Source organism: Enoplosus armatus, chromosome 2, assembly GCF_043641665.1.
Source record: "Enoplosus armatus isolate fEnoArm2 chromosome 2, fEnoArm2.hap1, whole genome shotgun sequence".
NCBI lineage: Eukaryota > Metazoa > Chordata > Actinopteri > Centrarchiformes > Enoplosidae > Enoplosus > Enoplosus armatus.
Window position 1 is genome coordinate 26,416,136 of NC_092181.1, and position 18,989 is coordinate 26,435,124.

Sequence of the window (18,989 nt, forward strand, 5' to 3'; positions counted from 1 at the left end):
CACGTTCAACACCTCAATCACTTTCAACAAACCCATCGTTACAACGTCCACAACCCCTTCAAGAGCAGGACGCACCAATAACAGATTCCCAACAAAATGGTGCATCAGGGACTGCACTGGCTCAAAATGTGGAACTGGTACTGGTGCATCCGGACTCGCTATACAACAAACTGAGCAGACATCAGTTAAGTGAAGCCATGGAGAGTAAAGCTGAAGGAACTGAGCACAAAAATATCATACAGTCCCAAATATTTCAAAGGGGCATTAAGTAACATTTCTGCAAACACAAAACCGACAACGCGTCCGTGTTTGAATTGTTTATTCCCTTAATTCTTTCCATCATCAGAGCGGGAATATGTGCTTCTTGAGTCCTGACTGAACTTTTTACGTGCCGGCAATTATAGGAAAAACGATCAAGTGCTAAAACGTGTTCTTTGTGAGATATATATATGGATTTGAATCACACTTTTGTAATTTTAGACTGTGTATTAAATAAGCGTCAGATTGCACAGCTGTTTGTTTTGATGCATTTGAGACATTAAGCTCACTAGAGAAACATGTTTAAAGGGTCAAACTGAATAATGTCTCTTTAAGTTGGCCCTCTGTGTCACAGACATGTCAAAGTTACCTTCCTCCTGTAAATTACTTAATGTCCCTTTACTCACACTTCTGTTTTATACTTGACACTGCCCGACATCAAACCATGTCAAGTTCTTCCTTACTTTACTCAGACTCACGTCTCACCAACAGTACTTCTTCTTCTTCTTCTTCTTAACACAGTTCCACCTCAGGTACTAGACCACACACACACACACACACACACACCATGTTAAGAAGAGAGGACCTGACTGTAACAGATTACTGCTCGTTTCAACCAGAATAAATTCACACAAAAAACACTTTCGGCTTTCATTTAAACCAGCAACATAACAAATCTGTCAACCACTTTTGTTATAATTAAAACAAATGACCCGTCCAACATCCAACTGAAGAAACAGTAAAAAAAAAAAATTAAATAAAAAAATATTTAAAGTCCCACGAGACATTCTGGGAATGTAACATTTCATATTCGACAGGAATCCCAGTCAATGTTTTCATAATGAACAACATCATTAGAGTGATAGAGGTGATTATTAATTAAATCATATCAGGATGAAACATTTGAAAAATAAAGTGACCTGCTCACTGATCCTGCATCAGCAGCACAACACAGAAAAATCATCATCCAAAGAGTTACAACACGTCGTACCAAAAACCAAACATCACAGCTCCCAATAAGTCGAAAAACTTTACACTCACACACACACACACACACACACACACACTCACACAGACTGTACAACATGTATACACAGCTAGTCCACACTCTACAGCAGACTGTAAGCTTGCTAGTGGTCATAGATTCTGATACAGTAGCTAACAAAACACGTTTCAAGTGATAACTGGCACAAACAGTCCTGAGCCAGCGAAGCCAAACCAAAGCCAAGAATCTGGTTAGATTTAAATGATCCACATTCAGGTGGAGCTCAGCAGGAACCCCGAAGGTTTAGACAGTGAAGCACATTTTAAAAACATGATCTTCCAGCGGATCATCTGATGTAGACTTGAGGTTATTACGTAACATAACTGAGATTGTGATTTTCGGTCACGTATCACATCAGTTCACAAAGACAAAGTCTCTTGATTTGAAATCAGTTTCTGTTGAAACCAAATTCAATCCCAAAACTCTGACAGCAGAAAGATTCCAAAAAATGACTGAAACCACTATGTGGTATAAAAAAATAAATTATTCTCATATTCTCACAAACCAAATGGGACCTGTTCAATTAAATGTGTGGCTGATCAATAACATTAAAATCTTGACGAATGTCCAGCGAAAGAGAAGAAGAGCTCCTGGCTTTGGTTTGGCTGTTCTGGGCCGAGCTGCTGTATATTAGTCACAGTTAAAATAGACTCACTACGACGAAAAGACGATGATAATAAATGATAATAATATTAATACTGCCCAAGTCCTGCCCGAGACGAGGAGGAGGTGTCGGGTTTTACACTGAGATCTCCTGAGCAGGAGAGAAACACATCAACACAGAGGGCGAGTCCTGCTGAGAAACACATGGAGGGAGGAAAGAGAGGTGGATGGGTGGATGGGTGGATGGATGGATGGATGGGTGGATGGATGGGGGGAGAGGCACTCATAAATGACAGTAAAACTCTGGCAATCACAAATGTGAGTCTATGTCCAGGGCAAAGAACTCTGCGTTCTGAGGTTATTGTTTATATGTCTTTTTTTTGTGTCATGAATACAAGCAGATGGATCTTGACATGTGACAGCCAGTATTTTCATGTACTTAGACTGATGTCTACATACAGCTGTTTACAGCTTCATGTGCTCCCAAAATGTCCTTCATTAAAATACAGGTTTTGAAAAATCTGTTCATTGAAAAGAAAAAAAAAAAAAAAAGCATGCGATTCTGTTTTCAAATCCTGGTTTACTTGGAAAGAGTGAATTTACAAGAATACTGCAGAGAAAAAAAAGCATGTTTTTACAACCTGGTTGGTACAAAATAAAGTCAAACAAGTTTGCATTCCTTTAAATATATATATGAACAGATCTTTCTGCTGCTAGATGAAGACAAACAGGAAAACTGTGTCATACCTTGGAAACCTTTAGAGCTTTGTCCTTATGGAAAGTAAAGTCTGGGTTTTTCACTACCAGCCCCACCTTCCCCAACACAGGACCATTTAATGGGCTATTCACCTGCGCACACACACACACACACACACACACACAAAATAACATTATTATTTCTGATAGCATGATAAAACTGATGGAGGAAAAGAATAAACGATTATTCAAACGTAACATTGGAGCCAAGAATACAGAGATAATACAAAGCCAACAACAGTGTGTCAGGCTCACCGCCTGCAGGACGACGTTTTCTTTTCCAGGTTTTCTTCCAGCCCTGGCGACGACATCAGGGGAGGTGTGTCTGATGCGCCTCTCTGCTGTCAGCTGCTCCCCACGAGCTCTGCGCTGTTAGCAGAGCATCAGGTGGGAAAGAACAAGGTATAAAAGGTTAGTTTAGCTCAGAGAATATAAGTCAAAATGTCCCCGTAAAGTCCTTTAATGAAAACAATCACAGTCTGACAAATATGAGCATGTGGTAGAGCTGTTTACCAACAAGACAACACAGGATTTCTATGGCAAAACATTTAATTCCACAGCTTTCTAACTGCTGAAACACTCAACATGACAAACAAATTAGCTTTACATTTTGATTTCATTGATTGCACGTCGTCTGTCGTTTCACTTCCATCCACAAAGGCTTTACAGAGGTTTATACTTGATGCTCTAAGTATGACCACTGATTAGGCCTCTAAACTCTTTGGTTTAAGTTTGGTAATTTTTTAACTCTTTGGTAATTTCTTGTTCTACTCCTCGTCTGTTCCAGGATTGTTTCGTACCTTGATGAGGCCACCGAAGGAGCGGGAACGGGGATGTTTCTTGCTGGGAGCTGGGGGGACCTGATGGGGCTCTTTAGTAGGCGTCCCTGAGGTTGTCTGTTTGACTAACTGCACATTGGAAAAAAGAGAATACCACTTTTTCTATGACTAAGACATTTAAAACACAAACTCCAAAACAACTGACTTGCATTGGCAGTTTCTACATCTATGTTACAGTAAAAAGGCCCTGAAGTGAACCTGTCGGACGAGTTTCTTCTTCTTGGCGGAGTCCGGCATGTTGTGGTGGACGTGTCTGAAGAGCTCCTTCAGAGCCTCTTCTGTGTATTGTTGTGCTGGTGACTGGCACTGCTCCTGAGAGCTGGGGCCCAGAACAGCCGCCCTCTTCAGGGGCAACACCGTCCGCTGAGCAGGAGAGCTGCTCGTCGTCAGCAGCCCCAGATCATCCTGAGCGAGGAGAGGGCAAGTCAGAAGTGCTGCGTCATTTAAATGCAAACAATGTGTGAACTGTCAAAATGATCACATTTGGCATCATTGCATCGTTTCTCTGCTAAGAACTACTTTTTAATTTGCTAGGTTTGACATTTATAATGTCTTCACAAGGTTTATCTCCTCCAAAAGGTGCATTTGCAAAAAGGGACGTATGTAATTTAATGAATTAAACGACAACCTAACCGGACACTAACCTTGGTCTGCAGAGCCTTGGTCCCAGTGAAGTGCACCCTGGCGTAATCCCGCAGGTAGACTGGGGCCTGAACAACACACAGCAGACACACGTCACTCATCCACAGGTTATCCATTAAACCAGTCACATATTACGCCTCTAATGTTTCTGCATACTGAAAAACTAACATAGGCTCAATTATTAACAGTTTGATTGTTCAGACGTGTGTGTGTGTGTGGTCAAGTCAATAAATCACCCTGAAGAGTTTCTGCGAGTGTTTGATGAGGAAGGCCATGCTGGTGTTGAGTTTCTTCAGATTGTCTTTCAGGTCGCCGGCTGTCATCTGGAGCAGGACACAACAGAAGTCAGAAAAACACTTCAAGCTGCATTCAGAGATTTTTGACCTCTATGGGACAGACAGATTAAAAAACTGAGTTTCATCAACAGCTAGCAATAGTTATGTTATATCTGTATTTCTTTTTCTTAATAAAGCATTTGTATATTACCATTACCACTACCATTGGGGGCGACACACCAGGTTTCTTAGAGGTGGGTGAATAATTGTGGTAAACATAGTCTTGATCTATGATATTTGTCATATTTGCGAAGCCACCGGAGCCTTTATTATGTAGTTATAAACTACAAATCTTACATGTCTGGGCCAGAGGACGTGCGGGGCAAACATGAGGGCCAGGTTGAAGGCGGACATCTTGTTCTTGTCCTGCTGCTTGGCGGTGTGGTAGAGCAGGTCCAGCAGCAGTTTGAGCAGTGAGCGGTTGGCCTGAGGTAACAGCAGGAAGAGAAGCTGGAGCGCCTCTATTTGACGCTCCTTGTTGGGTATCGCAGTCTTGTTGCCGTGTTCGTCAAACAGAGTCATATCTAGAAGAGGGACAAGTGTGGAGGAAGTAAAGTCAAGAACAGATTTACTAAAATCACTACAAAACCATAACTATTGCCTTTTTCCTTCTGTTAAGCAATTCTAAATGACTTGAACCTTTAAAATCGTCCTTTTGCACTTAAAAAAGGTCGTTAAGAATGGAATCATGTGCATTTTGACGTCTTGACTGATGAATTTCAGGAGTCCTGCTTTTTAAAATATGCAATATTTTATTCTGAAATGTCGAGCAAGCGTTGGTGTTCTCTAAAAGTTTGACTAAAACATGACAGAATACTCAAGTGTAGGAAAATGTTTGTATTTCCCAGTATGTGTGCTCTAAAAAGGGAACATAAATAAAAGGACAACAAAACTAGTGTGTGTATTCACACCTGCTATCTTAAGGTGTGCGTGGAAGTGTCTGTGTGTGAGCAGGGGCTCGGGCAGCTCTCCCAGGAAAGTCTTGAGCAGCGTGGCCACATCATTGGGGTGAAAGTCTCCAGACTCCAGGTCAACATCGGCCCCGCTGTTGAGGAGCTCCTTCAGGGCCTGCTGCCGAACACTGTTCCCCGGCACCCGAAACAGACCCTCCACGTGCAGATCTGAGTGTGTAAGAGCAGGTGGGTATCAGGAAGTAAACATATGATCATTCCAAACCGGTTCGGTCCATCCATTCGTGGGCTCACTCATTCGTGGAATTTGTTGGGGTTTTTTTTTTTACTCTCGCTAATTAGGACAGAAACCTATCCACACTTTTTCAAAACAAAAGAGAAGTAAAATGTTATCTACATAATCACTGGTAATGGACTGACGGCAGACAAAAGGATTTTGTTCTTTGTCTAAACACCAGCAGGGAGTTACTGCTGTTAGCTTCTGAAAGTCACAGCAGTGAGGATGTAAAGACAACTGTGATTAAGGAATCTCTTGATTTTATTTAAATGACTCACTTTTGCTGAGGTACTCAATGAGGTGGTAGATCTGGGCAATGCAGCTCTCTGTCAGTGGGGTTCCAAACACAACTCCTTTATCTGTGAAAGTATTAGGATATGAGTGAGTGATAAGAGATAGGATACTGAAAGAGCTCTTCCATTTCTGCTACATGTGGCAGGGCAACACAGTTTAAAAGCTGACATTCACACTAAAGACGACATGTAATCCACCAGATTAAAGAGCACATTGGTACATGAGATGAAAAAACTGGCTGCAAAAAATAAAATATTGGACAGGTAGCCGCATCTGTTCAATTCCACTGTTACAAATGGGATGTGGACCTGAAGGGAGAGTCCCAATCAGCACTGATCCTGCAGAACCTGGCAGAACTGTTCCCGTCTTTTCTGTGAAAGCCCAACACCTCCATCACCTCCGAAACACAGAAGTGATCAGTGCGGTTCATCAGAGAACACGGACAGTGAAGTAAGTAGGAATTTGACAAAAATAAATTTTAAAAAGGTTTGAAAGTTCATACAAAGAAGTGAAGATTATTTTACTCTCTTGCCGCATCGGCTGCTGAACTACAAAATTTGTGACTAGCTATTTTACCCCTTTATTATCAGCATATGTTAAAAATACAAAAAAAACACATGAACAATTAGTACTGTACAACTGAGTATCTGTTGGTGAAATTCTACCTAATATACGTAAACTCACTGGCACTTCTTACACATATAGTCAGTTATTCACTGAGACAATCTGATTGCTGCCTTATGACTGATAGACTCTCATCTTCCAAATAGTGTAGACATCAATTCATAGACAAAAACATAGAGGGACATTCACTGTGGGTATTGCTAGTGGTAATTTCTAGTTGACCTCTGACCTTTGCGTTTGAGGAAGTTGAAAGAGCGAAAGAAGCCTCCATTTCCACCTGTTGGGGTCTTAGGGCCCTCTTCACCAAGGAGCTGCGCAAACTCTGTCCCAGGAAGATCAATAAGGCGAGTGATGTTACTAAGCACCAGCTCCAGGAAAACATCAGGGTTCTCATGGCGGAGTTTCTCCACAAAAAAGTCCGGGTTGAAGATGACTGGTGGCCGGCCAGCACGAGAGCCCCCCGGTGATTCCTCATAATTGGTCACCATACTGCACACTGTACCTCTGAGGGAGAGACACAGGAAGATTGTATACACAGTTTTCTCATAGCACGGGAGAGGACATCATACACCAGTAATGATTAGGTAAAATGCACAGGTTACCAGTGGATTTGTGTATGCTTAAACAACTAGTGGACCTTAACATTTAGGCATCTTTGTTGTACATGTGTCTCCTGAAAACCAACGCCATTACCAATTAAAATGTGTGTACACAGGACACACATACTAAGTTATGTCAAACTGACAAATTCCCTGCACACAGTGTAATAGCCCAAGCTGATTTAACCCTGATGGGTTACTTTCACAGACTTTAAAAAGCTCCCTACAGACATTATACAACTGTCTTCACAGGCTGCGTACCCCTCATAACAAGTAAATTCAACTTAATTTGTAAAATCGTTATAGTGCCCCTTTATCCTCATCTTAATCCCCTCTGAGATCATTGCCATCTACCACCTCACAAATGACCACAAAGTTGGATCTATACTTCTGACAGTTTCAACAAAGCTTGAACATAAGGAGCTAAACAAAGGCAGGGTTTGTTGCAGGGCTAAAAGTTATTAGCTATTATGTTCACGTATGTACTAAAGTTATGAAGAAACACAGCAGCAGTGGATAAACGTTAACGTCATACTATGCTAACGTTTGCTAAATTAACCTAGCTAAAATTAATTTAGCTAATGTGTAGTTTGAACTGAAGAGCCCTCAGCTAACAGTGCTAACGTTAGCCGATGCAAGCTGTCAATTCCCACTAATATTCTTCACTTATTTTCGAAATAAACATTTAAATTGCAAGCAACAATGTCTGGCCAACGAGTGGTACCGTTAGTTAACCAACCAAACTGTTAGCTTTGTTACCGTAACGTTAAGCAGCAGACGTTAGCTAACGTTAGGTTGGCTGTGTGAGCTGACGGCTCGAGAGTGACAGTCCTTGTCAATCAGTCTCACAAACGTAACGTATGTTTGCCAGTTTAAACTCTCTCAAGCTTCGGCCGTGAGTAATGTTAACCCTGCGTCGATGTAAATACCATTAGAAACGTATCAATGTCAGTTTAAATTCTTTCTTACCTTCTATTTTGTGTGTTTTCATCGACATCTTTACCCGCAGCCATGTTCCGTTTGAATCCTGCGCTGTTGTCCTCCGGGCCCCGCCCACCACGTCAACCATTGGTAGTTTGACGGACGTGGGCGTGGCTTGCCAGGTCTGATTTGCATGTGCGGCACTGTGATTGGTCGGTTTGAATTCATTGGCTGTGTCAATAGGAAAACAACATCTGTATGCAAAATCTAGCTAAAGGACTAGATAGCCTGCAAGTATACAACAACAGCACCACTTGCAACGTCACATTTCATCAAGTATCACACACTCATTCCTGCCCACCCTCCTTTATCATTTGAGATTAACTGCTATATCTATATTGTTATGTTTATTAAACCCCAGATCCTCCAAAGCCTCCCTCTGTGTCAGTGAGTCCCTCTGCTGAGATAGTGGAGGACAGTTCAGTGACTCTGACCTGCAGCAGTGATGCTAACCCAGCAGCTAACTACACCTGGTACAAGGAGAATGAAGACTCACCGAAAGCATCAGGACAGATCTTCACCATCACTGACATCAGAGCTGAACACAGCGGGAGTTATTACTGCGAAGCCCAGAACAGCAGAGGACGTCACAACTCCACCTTACACCTGATTGATGTGGCAGGTGAGTTATATAATTTACCTAAACACACCTGTTAACTGCAGAGTTTACATCCACCTGACAACGTCCTCACGCATGTTTGAGCTCACCTTGGCTTACAGTAACTCACACATTATTTTTTACATTGTGAGACCTTTTGACAAAACCAATCCTCCTCCCAAAAAACACACATGTTGTCTCTGTTGGACTCAAGAATACCTGGAGCTTTCCAGTGTTTGTGCTTGATCGCTATTTTCCAAGTTCATGCACATTTCCAGTGTCTCTACCAGCCGCTGCTTTCTTTCTGGTCTTCATACTTCATACTTCTCTCTGTCGATTAGGTGAGTAGTTCAGTTTCTCTGTGATTAAATTTACTACACATCATAAAGGACAGATTCACAGTCCTCCTTCTATACTAAAACACATATAGTCTGTGTTTTGTCTCACTCAGAAGCTTATTGGAATTTATTGGAATCGGAAACAGACGTTAAAATTAACTTAAAATACTTAAAATCACTAACATTTAAACTATTTTAGGGAGGGATTTATTTGTGGCCTGTATGGATAAGAGGTACAATTACAGCAACCGATAACTCTCAACGTACATGTCAAATCAGTTTTATTTATAAAGCACATTTAAAAGGAGTTGACATGATAAATAAAACCCTGTACATGTGAGTATTGTGTTAATGTTGGTTCTCCTGAGGAAGAGACAAGTCCTTGCAACAACAATCTGAGGCTGACCAGAGACCAGACAACAGAAATCAGGTAGGAACCAAAACATCTGAAAACTCATCAGGTGCATCATGTCCTTCTTTGAAAACTTTCTTCATCCAAATGAATCCCTTCCTCCTCCTCATCTATCACCCTCCCTTCTGGCATCCTTTTCTGTTTACACCTGAATTTTATAAATGAACAGGATTTATTTCTGATTCGTTTTTTAGACTGTAGAATAAATCAGACTCGCACCAGGTTTACCTGAAAGCTACAAGTATAATATCCTGAGTCTGAATCCCTCTGAAACCCAAGCATTGATTTTATTAATGTAGATTATATTTTTTTGAATACGATCCCACAATAAATGAAGTAGCCTCTGTTCTGTTGAACTGAACATGCATTTCTATTCCATTTATATGTATTTATACACAAAGTAAAATATGAATATTATCGACACCTGCTGGTGAGCTGTAGGTATTGCAACACAAAAACAGACCTCAGGCACAAACAGGAACCCTCTCCACCTTTTACCCTGCAGATGTTTTACTGAATGGTCACTTCATGCTCCAGTGCAGTAAAAGTCTTATTTACTGCCCTTAGTTACACTTACACACTGAAAATGTAAAGTACTCCTGTCAGTACGCTGGCATACGATTCGCAAGGAACCAGGCAGACGCTCTCTACTCCAACTTCAGCCCAGCTCAGCCTCACAGGGACGAAGAGGAGGAGGAGGAGGAGGAGGAGGGTGTTGTTGCCGGGGTGAGCAGCTCTTCACACAGAAAGTCCTTGTTGCTGTTTTAATTTAATTAAAAATACACATTAAGTGTGAAACTGTCAGAGGTTTTAATCCCACATGTTTTGCTGTCGTTTTCTGCAAAATCTTTTCTTTTTGTCGATTCCTTCTCAGAACAAGACGTCAAGCAGCTGTGGAGGACTTATCTGCACTGTACAGTTAACAAAAGCCACTGAGCGAGACGACGACACGCATCTGTGCACTGTTTCAACAATATTTAATTTACATTATTACATTAATTAAGGTAGACTAAATATTAGACACCCCTCTAAAATGACTAGAATGTCAATGGATATATATATGTATATTTTAAGCCTTTGACATTGAATTTGTATTCCAAAAAACAGAAAGTTTAATACAACTTGTTGTTGTCGTAGCATCTGAACTGACTTTGTCGGACTTTTTAATATAAATTCTCTAAACTGGGCTTTCCCAATCTGCACAGTCAGTTCCAGTCTGTCTCTTAGTGTCAGAGTGTGACCATATCCATTATTTTAACAGACAGTTTAAAACTAATAACTAGTCTAAAACTCGTGAAAGGTTCACGCGACAAGAAGAAGTCTGTCGTAAAACAACAATGTTTTCAGTCCTCGTTCTGTGCAGAAATGTATTTACAAGTTTACATGAAATTAATATGAGGCTTAAACCGTTAAACAGAGTTAAACAAACCAAGTGCCTATCTCTCAAAGTCACAGTCCGTATAGTACAAAATTTGCCTCATATTGGCCTCAGATAACATTTGAAATGCATTTTTGCACATAATGAGGTCAATCTTCATGTGGCAGATTCAGAGCACCATCTGATTCCTCCAGTGCTCTTTGTATTAAAGCAAAGATCAGAAATAAAATGTAATTCAAACAGTTAAAAGACCATTGAGCAGTGCCATTAGCGCACACTGAATTAAAGAAACCAAACTAGAAGAAGAGGAAGTGAACCATGAATTGGTGGAAACATACTGTACAGTATGTATGCAGGCAATACAGTCTGTTCAGTCAGAAGGATCCGCCGTATAAAATATGAACTCTCCTTCAGTGGCTTAAAGTCCTCAGGTGATCAGTAGCCAGATGCTCAGAGAGGTAGCCGCACCTGCCTGTAAAATCTCTCAAGCTGGTTTTAGGGGATTTAGGCCAGATCAAGTGAGGTCACCTGTTAAACTTAACCTGTCGTCTCCTGTCGAACACAGTTCACGTAAGACATGATGCGGAGGGCCGTTTCACATACGTTAAATCAATACACTCCTTATGAATTCAGTTCAGCCCTGATTTTTGGGTTTTTGAGTCATAAAAAACATTTATTCACACTTTGATGGCCTTTTTTTTTTTCCCTCTGTTTAAGGCCAAATCACTTTCTCGGGGTCGGGATCCACATCCAAAACATATTAATGCTGCGCCAAGTTATCTTTGATTTTCAGACTTTGCTTTTAATCTTTGCTTTTTGTGGCGTGAATTACCAGATAAAACGTTTTGGATGAGCTGGTCAAAATTCGGATTGTATGGTCTAGTTCAGTGGAGTTCATGGACGTGTTTTTGTGAACGTCTTACTCATGTGGGGACTAAAAGTTTTACCGTCCCAACACCTTAAATCATTAGCTTTTGTCTTGGTTAGGGTTGGCGGTTGGTGCCTTTTGTAACCTCAGTTCACGAAGTACTATAAATAATTTCCCCTTACTTACAGGTTGCACGTAAGATCTAGATAAACCTTTTGAAGGTGGAGGAATCTGCCTCTCCTGCGTTTTCAAGGTGTGAAGCCGTCCGTGGGGAGAGAATCAGGCTCCATATGCTGGCCTAATCCAGTCCAGGTGGTCCTGTCTGCTCCCATTAGAGGAGCCTCCACCAGGCCGACTCTGAATCGGAGAGGAAAGCCGAGCAAAGTGGTGATATTCTGCTTATCCAGAGATTACAGGAAAATCACCCAGGAGACGCTCTGCCTCTGACCGCACGACTCCACAACTGAATACGAGATAAGGATGCGTTTTATGCATGCAAGTCCATCTAAATCTGGTTGTGCTGGGTCAGTAGGTGGTCAGGAGGATCAGAGAGCTGATGAGACAATCAGCGGCACTTGATCTCTATTAACCTGCCAACATGTCCTGCTTTTTGTCTGGTGAATGATGAAGAGCGGACGTTCACTGAGGAAGCAGGCGAATCAGGTGTTTGCACGTGATGTTTCTTACAAATAGACGGTAGTTCCCTGAATCACAGCAGATAGCTCACTGGTATTTCTTTAAATGGTGCTTTTGTTAAATGAAATGATCTTGAATACAGTTGTTAAAAACTTTAATCAAGGCTCGTGACCAGGGATGGCGATGAAAATAATCATGAAGAAATAAATAAACAACCTACAAACTAACAGTCAAACAAAGTACTAGTAATGTTGTGGTGTAGAGTGACAGACAACACACACTGAGCTCTCCACCCGCCTGTTGGACAGTCACATCAAACCAAACCTGGGTCTCATAACATTTGTGGGGTTTGTTTTAACCTCCTGGGAGCCTCAGATGGGTGGGGTTACCCACATCGGGACAAATTCGGAAAGAATCAAGTCACCTCCGATCGGCTCATCTGCCTGCTTCAAACTCCAGCAGTTATAGAGATTAAAAAAATCCAAGAAAAAAAAAGAAATCAGGGAGAAGAGGCAGCGAAAAGAATCACGGTACAAAATGTGAAAGGGTGAAAAAGCGGCTGTTTCAGGCAATCAGCAGTGCAAAGTTCACTTCCTGTGCAAGGCGGGTCATAAATAGACAGCATGCAGTGAATTTATATTCTGTACTTTCAAAGCAGCATCTTAGAGGCCTTTTGTACTCAAATCAGTAAACTAGACTTATCTGAACCTGCAGACCAGAACAGCATCCAACAGTGATATTCAGATGTTGATGGTTTAGAGCATTATAATAATGCGTGTTAACGGTTTACTCCAGTAATTACATCATGTACTTCTGTTGAGTTGGTAGGACTTCTGAGACACAGATAAAAAAAAGAGCGACATCCCGTCTTTCAGCCCCGAGTGAACCTAAAGTCTCTGGATACTACACTACACTTAGTGGTCCTCCTTACAAGTGAACTGACCTTCATGTGTAGATTACCCCACCCACACTTTCCCTGTCAGTCTGGGGATTTGAACTGGCAACTTGTGAGTCACAAACCTACATTTCTGAGCTCTTTCTGGAGCTTGTTGTGTCGTCCTGCGTGCTGATAATCCCCACCCATCTGGCGCCTTCTGTCAGCAGGCTGAAACAAACCAAATCTACCAAGTATTTGCAAACACGATCAGACCCAGGTTTGTAATAACGCAGCTGTTCACTTGAAGTCGCAGCTCTGCTCTCCCATCAGGCAGTTGATCTTCCTCCACCAGGTCTCCGTGAGGCTCTTGATCTTGTCGGGCGTCTTCTTCCTCAGAGTCAGCCTCTGCTGCTGGACGCTGCAACTGTCAGTCTGCTGGATGCTGGCCAAGATGGCTGCATCAAAAGCGTCCTTCAGGTTCTTCTGGGTCAGCGCCGAGCACTCTGCAAAGCTCACCGCCCCGAGCTCCTGGGCGAGCCGCTGGCCCTCCTCTGTGCCCACTGGCTGCTCCTGGTTCTGTGCCAGGTGAATCAGCACATGGACGTCCTCCCTCAGGTCCAGCTGGGTGCCAACGAGGACCAGGGGCGCACCGGGACAGTGCTGACGGATCTCGGGGACCCACCTATCGATCAGGTTGCGGAAGGAGCAGGGGCGGACCACGCTGTAGCAGAGGAGGAAGACATCGGCGTTCTTGTAGCACAGCGGCCGGAGGCGCTCCAGCTCGTCCTTCAGGAGGTGAAAGCGAGAGGCCAGATTAGAATAAACCTAAAACATGAGGCCGGCCTTATTCTATATGTTTGTTATTGTCAATACATCCCATGAAAAGACCAAAACCAACAACGTGAGTCTCCAAGGACCGGGGTATACTAGAAAAGGAGTGCGAGGGAGTTTCTGAAGCTAATTGACCATCTGACATACAGCTCTAACAGGACTCCAGTACCAAGGCCACTCTTACTGAGGACACCTCATAAATATGTAGTTTTATTTTGAAAAAACGCTCAATAATTTCCTAAAGCGCTTAAGTTTTTAGCGAACGTTACTCAAACAGGGGGAAATCGTGCATTTGATGGGGACTATTTTCAGCAGCGGATGAATCCACATTTGGTGCTCTAGTGAGTATTTGTATGTGGGACTGAGTCAATATAAACTTGATCAGCTTTATGCTTCATCTTAATGACGTCGTCACGACTTCAAGGTGGAGCTAATGGTCTAAACTAAAGGTGTTTTTTTTTTTTAATTTGGCTTCAGATTCAGGCTTTTTTTCCCCCTTTTTTTGATACAAAATGGTCCAAAAATCTGAAACGGGACTCAGAACACTGGCCGAACTTGGATTAATCTGGTCTTAAGTGGTCTTGACAGAGAAAAAAACTGTTAAATTGTCTTTTTGTCTGTTTTAACAAATGGAATAAAGGCTTTAACAGATCTGTCACTGGGTTCCAATAATCTATAGTTTTAATGTTCGCATAAAAATGAAGGTTTTATTCACCTGAAAACAGTATTTAAGCTCTCCGTGTTAATGTGGTCTAACGTAGTGGACTAACCCCAGACGTTTTGGATCTTGCAGATTCGGATGGTTTTGGTTTGTCTCTGTTTCTTTGGGTAAATCTGCTTTCTTCTGAAGAAATAGTCCCTACAGAAACAGCTGACAGTGAGGTCTCTGAGTAACATTGTTTCCGGTATGTGATGTTGTTGTAATTTAGATAAATCGACCCTTTAACTTGACTTCATCATGCAAAAGACGAACTGGTTGTGGACCCAGATGGTATAAGAGAACCTCCTAATAGGACCAGCTGGATTGAACAACACAGCCGGTAGGGGGCGACGGATCACAGGGTGACAGAGGGGGCAAAACCTAATTACAAACTCGCTTTATTCCTGCAGGGGGCGATGTCAACTATGGATTTACAGGACTGCTGAGGGGCTGCTCGGACCTGGGAGGAAACTTTAAAAGGATTTCAGACTGCAGGGGGCAACCAACACAAACACAGCGAGAACTGCAAGCGTTTAAATACTTATTGATCACTAATGACTTACATTGATCGATCCATCAATCAGCCCCCATTTCTATCATGAGAAAGAGGGAGGAGAAAGAAAAGTGAAGTGTCGCTGAGTGGTTCGGGTTTCCACCAGGGAGGAAATCTAACGATGCATGCAGATGTTACACAGCTGCCACGCGTTCAGGTGTGTCACGTGTTAGTTTACGCGTTAGTTTCTGATCAAACTCAAACTCTGAAGGAGAAAAAGAGCCGCTCACCTGTCCGGCCATGTCGCAGAGCTGCAGTCTCACTGGTTTTCCGTCAACCACGACCGTCCCTGAGAAGATACAGGGAAGACTTACTGTATGTGTTGAAGGCTTTGTTGTAACAGAAAGAAGCAGCACATGTAACCGACTACAGAAAACTAATTCCACAAAACTCAACCTCAACCTTTACGCTCAGGTGCGTAAAACGTGTGCGTAACGCGCCAAATCAGCGACACCGATGTGAAAGATTACCGGTAAAGTTGTCAAACGCTGTTGGAACATATTCTGTCGGGTATCCGTTGGTGGTGTAGCTGACGATGAGGCTGGTCTTGCCCACCGCTCCGTCTCCAACCAGGACGCAGTTCACCTTGCGCTCAGGTGCGGAGCCGGAGCGCCGGCGCTTCACGCTCAGAGGGAAGTCCCGGTTCTTTAAGCGCCGAGACGGCACCGGGGGACCGTCTACCCCGCACACCGGTTCCGACACACGGCGTGGCTTCTGCTTCCCGACGTCCTGAGGAAGCATGGCTCTGCCTTCGGAGAGGGACAGATTTGTCTTTAAGTTGTCGGCTCAGAGTCGTCGAGGACTCCCCGCGCGCTGCATCTTGTTTGACAGCTCACGTGTTTCTGCTGCTGTTTCGGTCTGAAAACCGCACGAACACAACGCGCCAAACGGCGTTGATGTGCGTTTCAGATGAACCGTGGCGGAGATTTGAAGCGCGCAGTGGCACAGCCGTCGGGTTTCTCTCCGCTCAGCAGGAGCTCCTGATTGGCATTCTCCCTACATCTGCTGTGGTCGTGATTCCTAAGAGGCTTAACGAGCAGAGCACCATATGAAGCTCCAGAGCTTTCCAAGTGAAATGAAATAAGCTTACAGGAAACCTTTATCCAATAGAGTAAAACATACAGCACGTCTCCCTCTTGAGCCAATTAAAAGATGGAAATATAAAACGCTGAACTTTGATAGAGGAGTCACTAAATAAATAGGTTCGTTTTAGTCTTTTTAAAATATGAAATAAAAACTCATGAACACTGCAGCTGTCTCCCACCAGTGGTTTTAAAATACATTATATTTAAATATAAGAATCTTTCCAGATGGAGCTCCTGCCTCCTCTGCTGAACGCACTTTACAAAAGGAGATAAACAAGAGTGGACTCGTGACAGCAACACACAAACACACAATGTAGTTCCTTTTTCTTTATCAGTCTGACTCACTACTTCTGTCCTGTAACATGGATTCAGTCAAACAACCCCATGTTCCGCTTCCACCAGGTTGTCTATAGGAAAACCTGATGAGGCGGTGTGGCGGACTGACGCCCCCTAGTGGTGGAGTCACCGAAGAAGCAGCACTGGGTGCAGCATGAATCATCATTTCTCATCACTGTCACCATCGAAAGATAAACTGCCTCCACACAGACAGACAGAGAGACAGACAGAGAGACAGACAGACAGAGAGTCTGCAGCTGAAAACGGATTAAAACATCACAAGCTGGAGAGAAACCTCAAGCAAACAGGGGAAATAATCACTTCTGGTTTGAGTGTGTTGTTTTTATGATCCTCATCAGGCAAGAAATTAATGAGGCGAAGTTATTTCTGAAATTGTCTCGACGTGTGAGAGGATTTTATGTAATGGTTGAACTGATGTGGGCTGAAACAGCTGCACTGGTATTCAAGATTGTTCAAAATTTGACCCTTTTTACACCATAAAGGACTTTCTTCTTCTTTCAAACAGCTTCCTTGAGCATCTCAGGACACTAAAAATCTCTGAAGCAGGACCCACCACACTTATCACTTAATCATATGACATAAAACGTTATGATATTAAAATACAGGATTTAGAGTAAATATATTTGCTGCAGGTTTTACAGAACTTGTATCACTGAAGATTCTGACTGCGGCCCGACATATTAAACTAACCTTGTTTTATTCTCTCATCACAGACTTGGTGCGTCTTCACTTCTCCAGGAGGCTGCAGAGAACGACAACATGGTGAGAATGCAGCAGTGTGTGTGTGTGTGTGTGTGTGTGTGTGTGTGTGTGTGGGAGGCAGAATGTGTTGCATTGAAGTGAACAGCATCAAAAACACCAGCGAGTGGGAGTGAAACCATACGCACCAGCAAAGAACAAGACACCCTCTCGCATTCATGCACACACACACACACACACACCGATATGTCATTAAATTGTCAGTCCATCCAAATTGCCAAAAGATCCTCCGAATTGCCCGACTGGTTATATCTTACATATCTGTCTTTGAGTTTTCACCGGGTATCATTTACTATCTATTGAATATAATGTTATAATGTTACTGCAGATCTTGTGGAAATGCAAGCTGAAAAGAGAGAAATGATTATCCCAAAATGAAAAGAAAGAAAGGTTACGATTTGCTATACATCTCGATATATATATCCTCCGTACTGGACGCCGTCTTATATCTAATTTATTTGTGCCTCATTTCTTTTTCACTTGATTGTGTTTTGTGTGTCTGATACTTAAAGACGTTGGTTTAAAAAGTATTGAATATATCTTGCAGTAGTGACAGTCGTAGTAATAGCTGGAGTGGTCATACTAGCAGTAGTGATGACAGTAGCTTTTGCACACCTGAAAATTATTCTAAACCTAAAACCAGGTCTTAACTCTCAGCGTCCCGGTACAAAAAACAACAACAACATACCTTCACTTGAAACTATCCTCAGTCTCAAGGTCTAAAACTAAGATTGGTCCTCATAAAGATAGACGTACTGGAGCGAACTGTCTCTGAGCTCCTCGACGGTGTAAATCTGCTAAAAATAATCTTTAACCAGGCGCCGACGTCGGCGCTAACAGGATTAATGAAGAGTCAGTGAAAAACAACAGAGACCTGTGAATGGAGACATCGGGCAGCCCTGCTCCAGAAGCTGGCACAGAACCCAGAAACCCATAAACCCCGTCAACACACACACACACACACACACACACACACGTAACATACAAAGCTGCTATTCTACTCATGTACAAACAGTCTCCCTCCTCCTCCTCCTCCTCCTCCTCCTCCAACATCTGATAAACTAGACACCTAATCAGAATCTTTGGGGACCCCGGGCCTCCTATTGGAGTTTGCAGACCAGGCAAATACATTAACTCAATTTAGAGTTTGGGATTAAGGACCGACCCCTCCCCCCTTATAACACACACACACACATAGATACAAACACACACCATCAACGCTCCTCCTCATCCTCCTCCTCCTCCTCTGCCTTTCCTCCTCCTCTCATCTCTCTTTTTGATGGGATCAGCTGAGCGCTACATTCTCCTCTTCCTCCCCTGCACACTCTCCCTCTCTCTCCCTCTCCCTCCCTCTCTCTCTCTCTCCCTCTCTCTCCCTCTCTCTCCCTCTCTCTCCCTCTCCCTCCCTCTCTCTCTCTCCCTCGGGGGACCGG

The 18,989-nt window shown here is 42.9% G+C and overlaps 2 protein-coding genes across 4 annotated transcripts; both read right to left on the reverse strand.

The window, feature by feature from the left end:
- Positions 1 to 2,042: 2,042 nt before the first annotated feature.
- Positions 2,043 to 8,196, reverse strand: arhgap19 (Rho GTPase activating protein 19). 3 transcript variants are annotated; one of them, XM_070922363.1, is made up of 12 exons: positions 8,153 to 8,196; positions 6,814 to 7,073; positions 5,945 to 6,025; positions 5,390 to 5,599; positions 4,776 to 5,002; positions 4,380 to 4,466; positions 4,146 to 4,211; positions 3,700 to 3,906; positions 3,463 to 3,570; positions 2,918 to 3,031; positions 2,654 to 2,755; positions 2,043 to 2,096 (listed from the first exon to the last, which is right to left on the reverse strand). In XM_070922363.1, the coding sequence occupies exons 1-12, from the start codon at positions 8,194 to 8,196 to the stop codon at positions 2,043 to 2,045; spliced, it is 1,560 nt and encodes a 519-aa protein (XP_070778464.1). The 3 variants fall into 3 exon arrangements, with proteins under 3 accessions (XP_070778464.1, XP_070778455.1, XP_070778448.1); XM_070922354.1 differs by having other exon boundaries at positions 6,814 to 7,088; XM_070922347.1 differs by having other exon boundaries at positions 2,043 to 2,099; positions 6,814 to 7,088.
- A 5,372-nt stretch (positions 8,197 to 13,568) lies between these two features.
- LOC139290587 (rho-related GTP-binding protein RhoU-like) lies at positions 13,569 to 16,096 on the reverse strand. The gene is made up of 4 exons (XM_070912412.1): positions 15,826 to 16,096; positions 15,586 to 15,644; positions 15,366 to 15,395; positions 13,569 to 14,057 (listed from the first exon to the last, which is right to left on the reverse strand). The coding sequence occupies exons 1-4, from the start codon at positions 16,094 to 16,096 to the stop codon at positions 13,569 to 13,571; spliced, it is 849 nt and encodes a 282-aa protein (XP_070768513.1).
- Positions 16,097 to 18,989: the final 2,893 nt, after the last annotated feature.